Consider the following 16,660-nt stretch of genomic DNA (forward strand, 5'->3'; position numbering starts at 1 on the left):
GTCAAATGTCAGCGTTAAACAAGTACGATTGTTATTTTTGGCTATGCCGAATATAACCACAACAATCTAAACAAGTAAGAAATCTATATTCTGCTCTCTGATTCTATTTTTAACATTATTTTTTTCAAAATTGTTTTTCAATTTATTTTAAAATTTTTATCCCAATTTTTTAAAATTTTTAAAAATCTTTTTTTTTAAATTTATTTGAAAAAATTTTTTTGGTGAAGAAAAAATTCTGGTTAAAAAATATTTTTCCCGATTTTGACCCATTGTAGGTAAAACTTACTATAGCCTTATATACATCGTTGGCAATGGACTTGAAAAATCTATCATTAATGACTTAGTAATGCAGATATACATATATAACAAGTAAAAGTGCCGAATCTTATATACCCTTCTTCAAACTAAAGTTAATTTTTTTTTTCAAAATTGTTTTTGAAAATTTAAAAAAAAAAAAAAATTTCGAAATTGTTTTTATTTAAATTTGTTTCCAAATTTATTAGTGAAAGAGAACTATATTCGGCTGTGCCGAATCTTATATACCCTTCACCAAACTAAACTTAATTTGTTTCAAAATTGTTTTTGAAAATATAAAAAAAATTGTTTTTATCAGGGACCCGAAATAACTGTTATTTTTTTTTAAATAAGCAATTGGTTATAGAAAAAATAACTGCAAAAAAATAGGTCCCGTAATAACAATTAAAAATAACTCAAAAAAATTTTAGTCTATGATAACCATTATGAAAAATTTAAATTTTTTTAGGTCTTTAATAACCATTATGAAAGATTTTTATTTTTTTTGGTCTTCAATAATCATAATGAAAGATTTTTATTTATTTCGGTCACTGATAACCATTATGAAAGATTTTTATTTTTTTGGTCTTCAATAACCATTATGAATGATTTTTATTTTTTTGGTCTTTGATAACCATTATAAAAAAATTTTATTTTTTTGGTCTTCGATAGACTACAGCCATTACAAATATTTATACCCTACACCACCATAGTGATATAGCGTATAGTGCCCCAAGGACGAAGTCTATTGAATTTGGTTAAAATCGGTCTATTATTTCTCCTAGCCCCCAAACGATTGTCCTATCTGAAAATAAATAATCCCTCATAAATATCTTAGTTATATAGATATCCAAACCAAATTCAGCACAAATAAGTTTTATATAAGCCGAACTCTCACTACTAAATTTTGTGACGATTGGTCCATAATTAGTCATAGCTCCCATACAAGGCCCACTTCCGAAAAGCATTTTAACGAGTATAGATTTCTTAAAAAAGTTGGTATTCAAATAAAATTTAGCACAAATAACTTTCATATATACAGAAGACATGTCACTTAATTTTATGCCGATTGGTCCATAATTAGTCATAGCTGTCACATATTGCACATTTTAAAAGAAAACTGTTTATAATCATAAATATTCTTGATTCTTATGAAATTCTGAACCAATTTATCTTTCTCTGTCTATTTTAAATTACATGAAAACTAGGTCCATGCGACCAAAAAACTTTGTTGGTACTCATAATGTTTACGGAAGACCAAAAAAAAATAAAAATCTTTAATAATAGTTATCAAAGACCTAAAAAAATTAAAATATTTTATAATAGTTATTGAAGACCAAAAAAAATAAAAATCTTTTATAATGGTTATTGAAGACCAAATGAAATAAAAATCGTTTATAATGGTTACCAAAGACCAAAATAATATTGGTTATTTTTAACTGTTATTCAGGGACCATTTTTCAAAAATTCTTGATAAACAATTATTTCAGGATTTTTTCGAATATTGGTTATAACAGTTATGTCCCTGGTTTTTATTTTATTTTTTTTTTCCAAATTTTAAAATTTTTTTTTTTAATTTATTAGTGAAAGAAAAACTTATGACAAAAAATTTTTTTTTAAAAAAAAAATTCGGGTTAAAAATTATTTTACCTGATTTTGACCCATTGTAGGTCCAAATTACTATAGCCTTATATACATTGTTGCAATGGACTTTGAAATATCTATCATTGGATATCCATATTGTCTATATTAATGACTTAGTAATCCAGATATAGATCATAAATAGGTCAAAAATCGAGGTTGTCCGCCATTTGTGGGCCGATTTTGTCGATTTTAAATAGCAACGAGCCGGAAGAATTATTGATGTATGAATCATGTATGTAAGTTATTTGGGAGCTACGGTAAGTTGATTTCAACAGGCGGGCATGGCTATATCGACTTCGCTATCTATAACGATCCAGAATATATATACTTTGTAGGGTCGCAAATGAAAAATGTAGAAATTACAAACGGAATGTCAAACTTATATAGCCCCATGCCACTCATGGCGAAGGGTATAAAAACTCAAATATCTTAAATCGTAAATAACTTTGTAAATACTGCTGTTATAGAAAAAATAGGCTCATTCTGTGATCACTCATATTTTATACCAAAAGTCAATTTTAAAAACTCAAATATCTTGCAGAGAGAGCGTTCTGCAAGGATCGAAACAAATAGTAGTCGGAAGGAGCACTGTCTGGACTATAAAGCGGGTAATTCAAAACTTCCGAACCAATTCATTCTAAATACTTTTTAACAAGTATTGCAACATGTGGTCGATCGTTGTCATAATGGAATATAACGGTTTCATATCTGGTCGCATATTCTGGATGTTTTTCGGCCAATGCTCGATTCAAACGAATTAGTTGTGTTCGGTATAGGTTTCGTGTGACGGTCTGGCAAGATTTAAGCACCTCATAATAGATAGGACACCTTTTATCCCACCAAATACAGAGCATTAATTTAGCGCAATGGATATTTGCCTTTGGTGTCGCTTCGGCTGGTTGGCCGGACTTCACATACGATCTCTTACGCTTCGGGTTATTGTAATGGATTCATTTTTCATCGCACATAATGATTCGGTGCAAAAATGATTTTCTTTTATAGAGTCTCTCAATCTTCAATTCGTATGGTACCCAATTTCCCTGCTTTTGGATGACTCTTGCTTTTTGATGAATTGCTGCTTGAGTAGCTCCCAATGATTTTGCAAGCTGTTGTGGAGTTTGACAACAATCTTCATGGAGTGATGCCTCAAATTTTTTTGGCCGTCCTGGCGATATTTGTCTTCCGTGTCAAAATCACCACTTCTGAACTTCACAAATCATTTCTCGCACGTTGAAACCAATGGAACACATTCACCATAAGCTTTGGTGATCAATCTGAGTGCTTCAGCGGAACTTTTTTTTAAATTAAAGAAGTAAAGCAAAACTTCTCGCATATGACGCTTTGTTGGCACAAAATTCGACATTTTCGAAGCAGAAAAAAACGTTATTGTTTACACTATAATGTTCAATAACTAAGTAAGAATAAATGACAGATATGTACCCTTCAAAATAACATATAAGTTATTAATAACAAAAATCGCGTTCAAAAGATACGCCATCTATTGCAAATCCCGTATTTTTAAGTCATACACCCAATATTAAAATCTCAATTTTCATAAAAGGTGGACTTGACAGCTCTAAAAGAGGGTGTTTTAAATATTGTCGCCTATATTACTGAAGGAAAATACTCACAAACGCGACTAAAATCATAAAGGCTGTGCAAATTTGAGGTTATCAAGTAAATTGGCTGTCAAATGATGAAATATCAAGAATTGAGCTTTTAACATTTATCTATTAAAAATATGGGAAATTTTAACCATGGAATGTTACACTCATTTTTACTTTTAACTGAATTGATCAAAAAAGGTTTTCTTAAGTCCAATTTACTTTAAATTGCCCACGCAAATCTAAAGCGTTTTTAAAGCAGTGACAAAAAAATATGACTTTTGGGTTATTGAAAGTCGGTAAATTGTCAACGTTGCTTGACATTATTCTTTTTCTTCTACATTGTGTCTTTTTAGTTTTGTCACACTGTCTGTCTGTCAATCTACAGCAGTATATTTAGAACTTGATTGTTATTTTCAATTTCCTTTGTTGTTGTTTTAAATTGTCAATAAAAATTGAAACAAATCATCAACAAAATGTAAATAAACAAACGAACAAACAAAAAGAAAACAAATTGCTGCATTTGTTGTTGCTGTTTAACGTTTTGGCATAATTGATGTTTAAGTTTTGTTGTCGTTGTTTTAATATTTTTAATGGAATTGCTGTGTTAGCAAAATGTGGGTTAATTTTGATAAAAAAAATAAATAAAAACGAAATGTAAATGTCTCCAAACATTAAAACAATGAAATAAGCACTTACTCTATGCAATTAAGCATTTATTTACTTACTTAAATAAACGTTTCTTATTTGAACATACCTAGTCGTACTTAAAACAGTTTTAAATTTAAATAAATTAGTGAATACATAATTTAAATTATAAATGTACAGTGAGTGAACCAATAAAGTTTAAGTACACTTAATATTAAGAAAAGCACTTAATTGTTAATAAATTCGAAAATAATCAATAGATTTTTATGTTGGATATCTCATTTTGTTGCTATTATATGCGGCTTTGCGACAAAGTAATAAACCTGAACAAGTTCTGTCGTTTTAGATTTTTTATGAGTTTTTTAAAACACAAAAATTAGATTTTTTCACGTAAAAAATATATTTTTTGCTCCGATTTGGCATTACTCCGAAACTACTGAGCCGATTAAAATGCAATATATTAACAAATTAAAGGCTATGTAAATTTGAACAAAATTCACTATTTTAGAAAAAAAAAATTTCAAAAAAATCTATCCATAGAATTAAAAAATTTTACCATTTTTGTACTTAGGTAACCATGATGCATCCATTGCAACTGTGTATATAAAGCTATAGTAAGTTGGACCTACAATGGGTCAAAATCGGGAAAAATATTTTTTAACTCGATTTTTTTTAAAAAAATTTGGAAAACTACTTTTTTTAAAAAAATTAAAAAATAATTTCGAAAAGAAAAAACTTTAAAAAATTAAAAAAAAAACTTAAATATAACAAAATTTGGAAAAAAAAAAATTTAATTTTGTTTACCTAAAAATTTAAAAAAAAATATATTTTTAAGTATAATTTGGTGAAGGGTATCTAAGATTCGTATCCAATATCGGATACTCTTTTCTGAAGTGAAGCGCATCGCAGAGAGAGCGTTCTGCATCGGTCGAAACAAATTGTAATCCGGTCTGTAGTGCGATTCACTAACTTTTATAACGATAATCGTATCGTTAAAATAAATATAACGAAAATTTATCGAATTTGCTATTCAGTAACATTTTTAACGACATTCTCTGCCGGTTGAAGTCAGCTGTTACTTTAAGCAGTTTTTCTTTCGTTATGTTAGCGACAATAATTTAAGTTGTGTTTATTTAATCGATAAAGTGTATTTGCAATTTTTTCTTCGTCATCTTCATCTTTTGTAGCTTGTAAAAATAATGGAAATACAATTTTGTTTACTTAACTTATTAATATTTACAATAAAATAAAAAAATAAGCTGGAAAATAGGGGAATTTGAAGATTATACTACTAATTATTCACCTGGAAGAAGTACTTATTTTTGTTCGCGATTTCCCAAAAGTAATCCTTTACATTTTGGAAGGAAATAAGTTGTTTGTTAGTAGAATTATTTATAAAATTATGTATTTACTAAAAAAAATAAATAAAAAAAGTAAGTCGCAGCCAAGTGTCGAACCAACAACCTTCCGATTTCTAGTCAACGTTGTACTCACTACACCACTGGTTAATTATTTTATGGTGTGTCAAATAATGGTTTTCTACTTTTCGCTTATTTTGATATTTTGTAGACAGAGATGTCATATCTTAAACAATCGTTAAAAATAAATTACTGAATCGCATTATCGTTATTGCAAGCGATTATTTATGTCGATAGACATTACGATTGTCGGTTCGTTAAAAGTTAGTGAATCGCACTACTGGACTATAGGGTGAGGTGAAACTTCCCAACTACTTCAGTCTAAATACTTTTCAACAGGTGGTCGAGCGTTGTCCTGATTGGATATTACATTAGCACCATGGATATTTGGCTTTGGTGTCGATTCGGCTGGTTGGCCGGGCTTTACATACGATCTCTTACGCTTCGGGTTATCGTAATGAATCTATTTATCATCGCAAGTAATGATTCGATGCAAAAATGATTTTCTTTTATAGAATTCAAGCATCATTTCGGACATGCAAAATCGTCTTTCAAGGTCTATCGGCTTCAATTCGTATGCTTTTGGATGAATACTGCTACTCGCAAAAGTTTTGAAATTGCTGCTTAAGTTGCTCCCAATGTCTTTGCAAGCTCTTGTTGAGTTTTACAATAATCTTCATGGAGTTATAACTCCAATGCTTGGTCTACAAACTTTTTTGACTGGCCTGGCGAACAAACAATCTCTCGATTGTTGAAACCGATGGAACACATTCACCATAAGCTTTGGCGAGCAATCGGCGTGCTTCAGCGGCACTTTTTCTAAATTAAAGTAAAGCAAAACTTCCCGCATATGACGCTTTGTTGCTACAAAATTCGTTATTTTCGAAGCAAAAAAAAAACTTTGTTGTTTACACTATAATGTTTAATAACTAAGTGAGAATAAATGACAGATATGTAACCTTCAAAATTACATATAAGTAAATTACTCGTTTAACACTATTAAGGCAAAAAGAACTGAATTGATTAAGAACAAGTAAGAGAGCTATATTCGGCTATGCCGAATCTTATATACACTTCACCAAATTATATTTCAAAATAAAAATTTTAAATATTTTTAGGTAAACAAATTTTTTTTTTTACATTTTTTGGAAAAAAAAATTTTTCGAATACTTTTTTTAATTTTTTTTTTAAATTTAAATATTTTTTTTAATATTTAGCGAAAAAAACTTTTGGTGAAAAAAAAAATCGGATTAAAAAATGTTTCCGATTTTGATCCATTGTAGGTCCAACTTACTATGGTCTTATATACGTCGTTGAAAAGGTCTTCGAAATATCTATCATTAGATATCCTAGTGTCTATATTAATGACTTAGTAATCCAGATATAGGTCAAACATCAAGGTTGTCCTGGTTTTTTCCTTATATCTCAGCCATTTGTGGACCGATTTTATCGATAAGTCAGTTAAGTTATTTGGGGGCTTCGGTAAGTTGATTTCAACAGACAGACATGGCTTAATCGAATCCGCTATCTATAAGGAGCCAGAATATACATGTATATAGGATCGGAAAATTATATTGTGGAAATTACAAACGGGACGACAATCTTTATATACCCTTTTCACGAAGGTGAAGGGTATAAAAATATGATAAATATTAGCATTATTGAAAAAATTACATGGTGTACTTAAACTTTTTGGTTTACTTTATGTGTTTTAAATATAAACGATTTATTAGTTACTGGTATTTAGTCAATAGTTAGTTATTTATAAATAGCAATTTAGCATAAATTGATTTAAAGTTGGAATAATAATCTTATGGTTGGTTTAAATTTCAATTACTGAAAAATGATTGAAGTGCATTTTTTTACTCAGTGCCTGTCGATTACATGACACATTGTAATAATAGCATTTTAAGTAATGACAATCTATTAGAAAAATAGCATTTGTGCCGGAGAATTTCAATTCAATATAAAGCATTAAAATATTAAAAATATGCTGTTATTTTAATCATAACTGTAACCAAACTGTATGTTAAATGTAATGATACATTAAAATATGTAATAAATACAATAATCATAATGATGATGATGATGACGATGACGATAATAATGATAATAATGTGTAATACCGTAAACAGTTTTTAATAAAATTGTTCTTTTATTATTGTTATTTTCTGTTTGTGCAACAATATTTAGTTGTGTTGTAAGAGTGTTAAACCACAGAAACCATACTATCTATCTATTTTGTGTATGTTATATGTTCGACATGATTGAGATGGTTGGTTGGATGAATTGATAGCTGGTAGATACATACAGTGTTGGAAAAAATAATATGGTGGATATTTATCTTCTCTATAACATGTTGATATTTTTTATTTATTGATCACTTGCCACTGTCAATTTATTATACCCTTCACCATGATTGACAAGGGTATATAAGTTTGTCATTCCGTTTGTTATTTTTCAGATTTTTCATTTGCGAACCCCCAAATAACTTACATACATGATTGATACATCAACTCCGGAGAATAGGGCGGATGGCTGAGCCTAATTCATGGATTTTTGCCATGGAACCTGCATATGTGTGCACCCGATTGTGAGCATCCATGGCTTACTCAACGGGGCGTCCAGAACTTTCGGCATCATCCTTGCGAAATTCTGTAAACCACTTTTTTACCCTTGAAATTGATGGTGCAGTGTTCCCATATGCAGAGTATTTATCAAGTTTTGGTTTGAGTGGTGGTTTTTTCCGCAAAAATTAATGCTTAATAATCATTCGAAATTCACTTTTATCCATTTCCTCCTCAAATCATGCAGTAGTTTGCAATCAATGGATGTCAAACACAAACTTATTGACGTAGCTTGTTAAAATTTTGACAAGAGTCAACTGACAGATGCCTGTTGACAAGAGCAGTGTTGCCCTTTCAGTTAAGAGGCGGGAAGTTACGGACTTATCGATGCACGTGTTTTTATCTTGTTCAAGCTCTTGTATTGATTGGCCGCTTCAATTTCGATTTGGCGCGAGGTGTGTGATGGTCTTCCTTTTATATGGCTTCCTTGCGGGTTCCATTCGATATCTTGTCTGGTAATGTCGTCAACGGGCTTTCGTACGGGGATTTGGGAGGTTTGGATCCATAGCCATTCATTGGATATCATAACTGGCCAGAATCTCCGCAGACAGCGATTTATGAAGACCTGTAACGAGTCAACATCCTGCATTCCATGATTCACATCCATAAAGAAGAGATGATTTTATGCAGGACTTAAATATGTTTAGCTTGGTTCTTTAGGATACCAAATGAATGTTTACCATCATTTATTTGATATCTTACGTCGTCTGCAGAACCACCTGTTATAGTAAGAAGACTTCTGAGTTAGCAGAACGTTGATATGTCTTCAAGATTCTTCTCGTCGATTACAAATGATCTGTTGTTAGAAGCATTAATTCTCATTGCTTCAGTTTTGGAAATATTTATTTTTAAACCAGTTTTAGCTGCTTCAGTTTGTACTGCATTAAAGTTGTGGAATAGTAGACATATGCCGTCAGCAAAGTCGAGATCTTCTTGTCTTCTGTTGAGTCCCCAAGTTATTCCCCTCTGTTCACACGAGGCTCCTCTCATGATGTTGTCCAGGACGTTATAAGAAAGGAAGTTGTGGAATAGTAGACATATGTCGTCAGTATAGTAAAGACCTTCTAGTCTACTGTTGAATCCCCAAGTTATTTCCCTCTGTTCACACGAGACTCCTCTCATGATGTTGTTCAGGACGATATAAGAAAGGAAGTTGTGGAATAGTAGACATATGTCGTCAGCATAGTCGAGATATTTTTGTCTCCTGTTGAGTCCCCAAGTTATTCCCCTCTGCTCACACGAGGTTCCTCTCATGATGTTGTTCAGGATGATATATGAAAGGAAGTTGTGGAATAGTCGAGATCTTGTCTCCTGTTGAGTTCCCAAGTTATTCCCCTCTGTTCACACGAGGCTCCTCTCATGATGTTGTCCAGGACGTTATAAGAAAGGAAGTTGTGGAATAGTAGACATATGTCGTCAGTATAGTAAAGACCTTCTAGTCTACTGTTGAATCCCCAAGTTATTTCCCTCTGTTCACACGAGGCTCCTCTCATGATGTTGTTCAGGACGATATAAGAAAGGAAGTTGTGGAATAGTAGACATATGTCGTCAGCATAGTCGAGATATTTTTGTCTCCTGTTGAGTCCCCAAGTTATTCCCCTCTGCTCACACGAGGTTCCTCTCATGATGTTGTTCAGGATGATATAAGAAAAGAGGAACGACAGAACACAATACAGCCATCATGAAGAATTCGACAGATATAGGAGTTTAACAATATCAATTATTTTTCGTTGGGGTACCTTTGCATGCTTTCTCAAAATCGATGAATATCAAGTAGAGGATATTCCATTTACCGATATTGCACATTTTCCATATTAATACCTAATCAAACTAGAGTATTTATGGAAAATTTCAACCAGCTAGCTCCTTTTGTTTGGACCCTATCGTGTTTTCAGCAGACAGACGGATCTTAGAATTTTATGAGGACCCAGAATATAGTTTTATGTATTGCAAACGGAATGACAAAATCAATAAACCCCCATCTTTTTTGAAAATGGGTATAAAAATAAGCACGAATTGTGGAACAAAATTCAGGAGACTTGGTATTCTATTTCACCAGATGTTTGTGCTAACCTTGTAGGTTAATTGAATCAGAGGTTAATTGAATATATATACAAATTTAAGAATATTTTGAAAATTTTTACCTGTCCCTATTTCTTTTCCAACACTGTATGTATGTAGATGATGTATGAATTACGCTTGCGTGTTGGCTGTGTATGAGTTTGTGTATTAGTGTTCGGAATTGGAATGTTTGATTTGAATATAGTAAGCGTTGCCAAGCAATTGTGCCTTATGACCATTTCATCATGTAATATGAGCCATCATTATCATCATCCTCATCATTATCATGATGATTGTTATTATTCAAAATGCAAACAAACAAATAAATAAATAAACAATCAGTACATTTGTCTATATAGAGACAAGCGTACATAAATACCACCATGCCACACCACACCAAAGCAATACCATGCCACAAACAACACAACACAACACAATGCAACAATAGACACAAGTAAGTCAAAGTAAGATAAAAGAAACTTACGCTTCCAGCAAATCTTTCTGTGCTTTGCTGCCACCCAAAGACCAAACTTCACTTTTTTTCTGTCTGGTCGAATACGATATTTTTTTATTTGTTGAATCGAAACGTCCCTTGGGATGACTTTTACGACCGCCTGGTATCCAAAGCATACGTAAACCCGACGATTTTTTACCGTTACGTGATGCCATCGTAACTAAATATTTTTAATAGAAAAATTATTTCAATATAAAATAAACATTTTACTAAACGACACTACAAAACAATAAAAAAGTGTCGTTAACAAAATAGGGAGTATTTTAAAATTCATAATAATAATATTTATACATTTAGTGGTGATTAAAATAATAGCTTCGATTGTGATATAGTGAGTAGTATTATGGATTTGTCATTTGAAAGTGCAGTTATTTTTGTTTATGAGGTTAAAATAATGAAGAATTTGTTCAATATTGCAATTTTAGTAAATTTAGAAAATCTTAATAATTTTAAGTTTCCGAACGAATAGTTAAGCTCAATATGACACAAATTCTATTCCCCCTAATGCAGAACGGAAACTAAATTGCAAAAAAAAATATATTAAATGAAACTTTACTTACTCAAAACTAAATTTTCTTTCTCAGAAATGCATCTTCCTAATTCTTAGCATTTTAATAGAAACAAACTCAAATACTTTAAAAATTTGTCTTCAAAATTCTAAAAAAAACGTATGCAAAACAGAAATTAAATTTTCTCTCACAAAAAAAGTCATATTGAAACTTCTTCCAAAATAAAATCATTCCAAAAATTCTTTCCCCATGCCAGAACCACTATATAAATATAATACTGAAGTCTTTATTTAAAAAACAAATTAGGCTGTGCCGAATCTTATAAAAATGAAGACAGGTACATTACAGTTCAAAGCAGTTAAGGCTACTGCACCAAGCGGCTCTCGGGAACTTGTCGTGTCTGTCTTGGGAGTTGCCTCTCACTATCCGAGAAAACAGGATTCTGTTGCATATATAACTTCAGTGACCGCCATTTCCTTCAGTGATTTATGTGTATTCTCTAAGGACAATCGGTCGACGACGTATGGTATGACGTCGTTGATGTCCCCGCTATAGAGCCGGAAAGCGATCAGCTTGTGTGGAGGAAGCGAAATCTGATGGTCGGGGTGACAAGGCTAGTGACAGATACTGTCTGGTTAGCAACACATTATGTTGCCTGACCGACAACTGGTCTCCTAATATAGATGATCCACACATCGCAATCTTGACACAACGGGTTGCGATACGGAGCACATCGTTCTCGCTAGACACCATTGGGTGTTGCTAAGAAATGTGACCAGCTTTCAGGACCTTATTTCTGTTCCTCACTTTCTGGTTAATGTAGGTGGTATGTAAAAAAATGATACTATTATCCGTTGACACGACAGTTGTTGATTGAGGCCATTGGTGATCTAAGTGGATATAAGTTCAATGCCAACATGACTTCCCATTTGCTTGCAGACTAGTCGGCATCTGGAGAACATGAAACAAGTACCACTATGTATTTTCTTTAATAGTGGCTTTTACCTTGGACTTCAGCCTGGCAAGGTTGCATCTAGAAGTCTTCTCTTTATATTCATACGAGGGGGGTCAATAAGTCCGTGCTGATGCTCCTGTCAAGATACATCAGTCAATTGTTTAGTTTGTGTTTGACAGACATTGATAGCAGACTACCGTGTGACTTGAGGAGGAATTGGAAAAAAGTGAATTTCGTGTGGTTATGAGAAATACCGCATCACTCAAATCAAGGCTAAGCTTGATAAATACTATGGGAACTCTTCTCCATCAATTTCAAGGGTAAAAAGTGGTTTACGGAAATTCGGAAGATGCCGACGTTCTGGACGCCCAGTTGAGCCTCTACACCTGAACAAATTGAAAAAAAATCACAATATGGTGTTGTCCGATAGGAGATTGAAAGTGTGAGAGATTGTGGAAGCCATATGCTTCTCAGTGTTTTTCTTTTTTTTTTCTTTGGACCAGCACTCAGGGGATGACCCCTACTTATGCAAAGCATTGTGTTGGAACTAGGAAAAAAAGGTTATTGGAGGGAGGATAGAGGAAGTAGTGTTTTTTGGACATTTGATTTGAATTTTCCTATATTGAAAGTGACAGGAAAGACTTCAGGAGGAAGCTTATTCCACATTCGGACAGTACGGTTTAAGAACGAATTTTCCCTGTAATGTGTTGTGCGATCCACTGTCCAGTCGACAACGAATTGATGTTCCCTTGCCGAAGAGCGTGTGTTGCGTAAAAAACTACGGGTTTCGGGAACAAGTTCCCTAATTTCAGCAGAGCACATACCATTGTTGTATCGGTGGAACAGTGAAACACAACCCACATTGCGACGATGTTCCAGTGAGTCAATAGAGCTGGAAACCCTACTGTCACCGATAAGCATTTTCGCCCTCTCCTGTACGCGGTCGAGTAACTCCAAAATAGACTTCGAAGCACCGGCCCACATATGAGAGTTGTATTCCATTTTAGGTCGGATATATGTAAGTGGTGTAAATAGTAAGGATATCAGGGGGTCGATTCTGGTTCTGTGAAACAGTGAAATGAAAAGTTTTTTCATATTTTCATAGAGTTTCTGATTCTCGTTTAGTGAAAAAATGATGAGTAAATCCAAATGTTTTCATATGAAAACAACAAGTTCAATAAAACAAATTGAAAGAACGAGAATCGCAATTTGTGTAATTGTGAAATGATAACATGAAAAGTTCTTATGAAAAAGAAAATGAAAAGTTTTTTTCATTTCACCGTTTCACAGAACCAGAATCGACCCCCAGATGGAGTGAAGTATTTCTTACACCATTTTAGAAAACCAAGGCACTTGAATGCTTCTTTCGACACTCGAAAAATGTGTTTTGTCCAGCGGACATCGCACTGAATACTCATGCCTAGAACATCAAATGCTTCTGATTTCTTAATATTTACACCACCCATAAAAACAGATGGAGCAACATGATCTGTTGTGCGTTTGTGAGTTAACATACAACATTGAGTCTTGCGTGCATTGAAATCGACTCTATTCGCACAACCCCATTCAGAGATTGCCACAAGATCTTGGTTGAGCGTATCATTCATATTTTGCTTCATTGCCCCAATATCCGACAGGCTTGGTCTATAATTGAATGCATATGAATGGCAAATGTTGCTGTCATCTGCAAACGAGTAGATAGGGTTGGAAGTTTGACGTAGAAGGTCATTTATAAAGATAAGAAATAGAGTAGGAGAAAGGACGGAGCCTTTGGATCATATTGAGGTGCAATTATGACTTATCTAGAAGTTGCCATGATGAGACTGCAAACTGCCTTCATACGTGCAACAGGATAGTTTGGTTAAGAACTCGAACTGGTCAGTTATAAGGAATTATTTTCCTCCTGACTCTTTTTTTAACCAGGTATCACAACGTAACCTATGGATGATCCATGGGTGTTACTCTATGGAGCTGGCAGCCTTTTAACCAGTGAGTGATTTGGACACGATTGACTTGTTCTGTTATATTATGTTTGTCACATTTCAATTTTAAATATAAATTACATAGACTACATCTATATTTTCCAACTCAAATGTTTAACTTATATAAATAAACCAAGTTTATATAAAGAAATAATCACATTCATACATATTTACGAGTGTACGGATAGTTGCTAAGTGAGTGAGGTGCATATAAATTGAAAAGTGGTTGCTGTGCACGCTGTTTGTTGCAACTTACAAATGCTTTAGCTAAAAAATGTGGTTGTTAGTAACTTAAATGAACGATGAATGCTGTGCTCTAGACTCTACATCATCATAATCATCATCATTATCATCATGCACCAACATAACTAAACGTGACATAAATCAGGAACACGATTTAGTAGTGTGTTGTCACCAAAAAAGGAACAAAAAAAATAAAAACAAACAACGAATTGCAGCTATCTATCTATTACTTTAAAAGTAGAGGAGAAGCAGGATGAAAACAAACAAAACAAGACTAAAGACAGAAAAATAACCAGATTTTAGATACGAGGAGTGGTGCATGTACAAGCAGGCCAAAGTGTTTATTTTATGTATCCATATACAATACTGAAGCTGTAGTTTTTTGTTATTGTGGTGGTTGGATAAATTTATGGTCGGCCGTTTTCTTATTTCTTATGCATATAATTTTTTTTCACTTTTTTTAACTGTCTTGAGAAATAAAACAAAAATAATTGACTTAAAGTGACGACTCCCAATATTTTCTTTATGCGCTTTTAAAAGTTGTGTAACAGAATGGTTGGCCAACGTTAGTGTCGTATTCGTACGAATAAGCGATGTACGATTACTCTGATATACATATATCTAACTGAAGGCCCTAATTGAATTTCAGAATCTTTCAAACAATTGGATTATTGACCAATTTAAAGGTTCCTATGTTCTGAATGTAAGTAAATTGATATGAAATCCCCACATCCTAACCGAAATTAAAGAATCTGACTAGGTTAGGTATGCATTTTAAAATTTGCTTTAGAAGTATACCGAATGTTTTCTTCTATGTAAGTCTTCGGAAAATTACCGAAAGCTCTGGAAAGAACCAAACGTACAGAAGGCATTGCAAGGCATGGTCGTCCACTCTCTCCGGCATATGGGCACCCAACGCGGCTGTTCTTGACGAAGAGCATTCAGGACGTCCAATTTTTGGCCACTTTTTCGAGCATTGCCGAAAACACGAAAAATGTTGCTCTCCAAGCAGTTAATTGTTGCTGGATTATTCGCATAAGCCAGTGATTTCACGTGGCCCCACAGAAAGTAATAGAAATGTATCAAATCGCACGACCAATGGAGGCCGTATCCTGTTGAAAACACATCTCGCCCGGATCAATGTCATCCATATTTTCAAACAAAAAATCAAATCGTACGATCTTCATTGTACGTAACGCGAGCTCCGGCTTCATATTTGACTATATAAAGCCCGATGATGCTACCAACGTAAACCGCACCAAACGGTGAATCTTTGAAGGTTCTGTTGAGGGTTGGTCTCACGCCATATGCGGCAATTTTGTTTATACAAACCAGTTAACCCAAAAATAAGCCTCATCACTGTAGTGTCTTTCAATCAGAGGAAGTTGCAGATTGGCCGAGATCAATTCCCAACTTCCATGAATGTCTACTCTGACTACTATTGCAGCCTGGAAATCCTAATTTTTCGTTTTCATTTTTGTGGTTCTGTTCTGAATTGGTCTCACTTCATATGCGGCAATTTATTATTATTGGGTGCCCCGATAGATCAGTGTGCTGGACTATTAATCTGAGGGTTGCGGTTTCGATTCCCGTCAGAGACTCTGGTTGTACATGCAGACAAGCAAATCGCTTCGTAGTTTGTGTGTGTTTTAAAAAAATTAACAAATCCGTTAATCCAAAAATGCTATGATATTCCCGATAGCAATTTTCCCTTCGAGGGAAATGGATATTTCATGGGAACAAAATTTCACATGTTATTGCCGATAGGGGTGACTCTTTATTTAGATTCGAACAGCTTCAGGAAGCTCTGAAAAGAAGCGAACATTTGTACTTACAATACTTCGACGAATATAATAAAGATTACAGTCTTTTAACTATCAAAAGCACTTCCAAAATTTAATTGAAATATCCTCCATTTTAATTTTTTCCGGCACGCCACTAAGCTTTGACAGCACTGCTAAAAATCTATATACAATTTGTGCCTTTTTTATTACTGAAAACAATCACAAGGAATGCAAAACTCGAAGCTCCATAAAACATCGACAAGAGCAATACATCTTGTTTGTGTAACAATAGAAGGAGGAGTGGATAACGAAGAAGAAGAAGACGTTGCCATAAGTAGTATGCCAACTTTGTTGATCGTAGCAATCGATTTTTCAAA

General features: G+C 33.3%; 1 protein-coding gene across 3 annotated transcripts in view; it reads right to left on the reverse strand.

The window, feature by feature from the left end:
- Positions 1-16,660, reverse strand: part of LOC135957869 (uncharacterized) — a 54,691-nt gene that overhangs the window by 10,449 nt on the left and 27,582 nt on the right. For 2 of the 3 annotated variants that reach the window (XM_065508683.1, XM_065508682.1), the window contains exon 2: positions 10,781-10,970. The exons of the other annotated variant lie outside the window; for it this stretch is intronic. In XM_065508683.1, coding sequence (XP_065364755.1) covers positions 10,781-10,965 — 185 coding nt within the window. In that variant the 5' untranslated portion in view covers positions 10,966-10,970. The remainder of the gene's footprint in view (positions 1-10,780; positions 10,971-16,660) is intronic. 3 annotated transcript variants of the gene reach the window in all.

Source organism: Calliphora vicina, chromosome 4, assembly GCF_958450345.1.
Source record: "Calliphora vicina chromosome 4, idCalVici1.1, whole genome shotgun sequence".
Classification (NCBI taxonomy): domain Eukaryota; kingdom Metazoa; phylum Arthropoda; class Insecta; order Diptera; family Calliphoridae; genus Calliphora; species Calliphora vicina.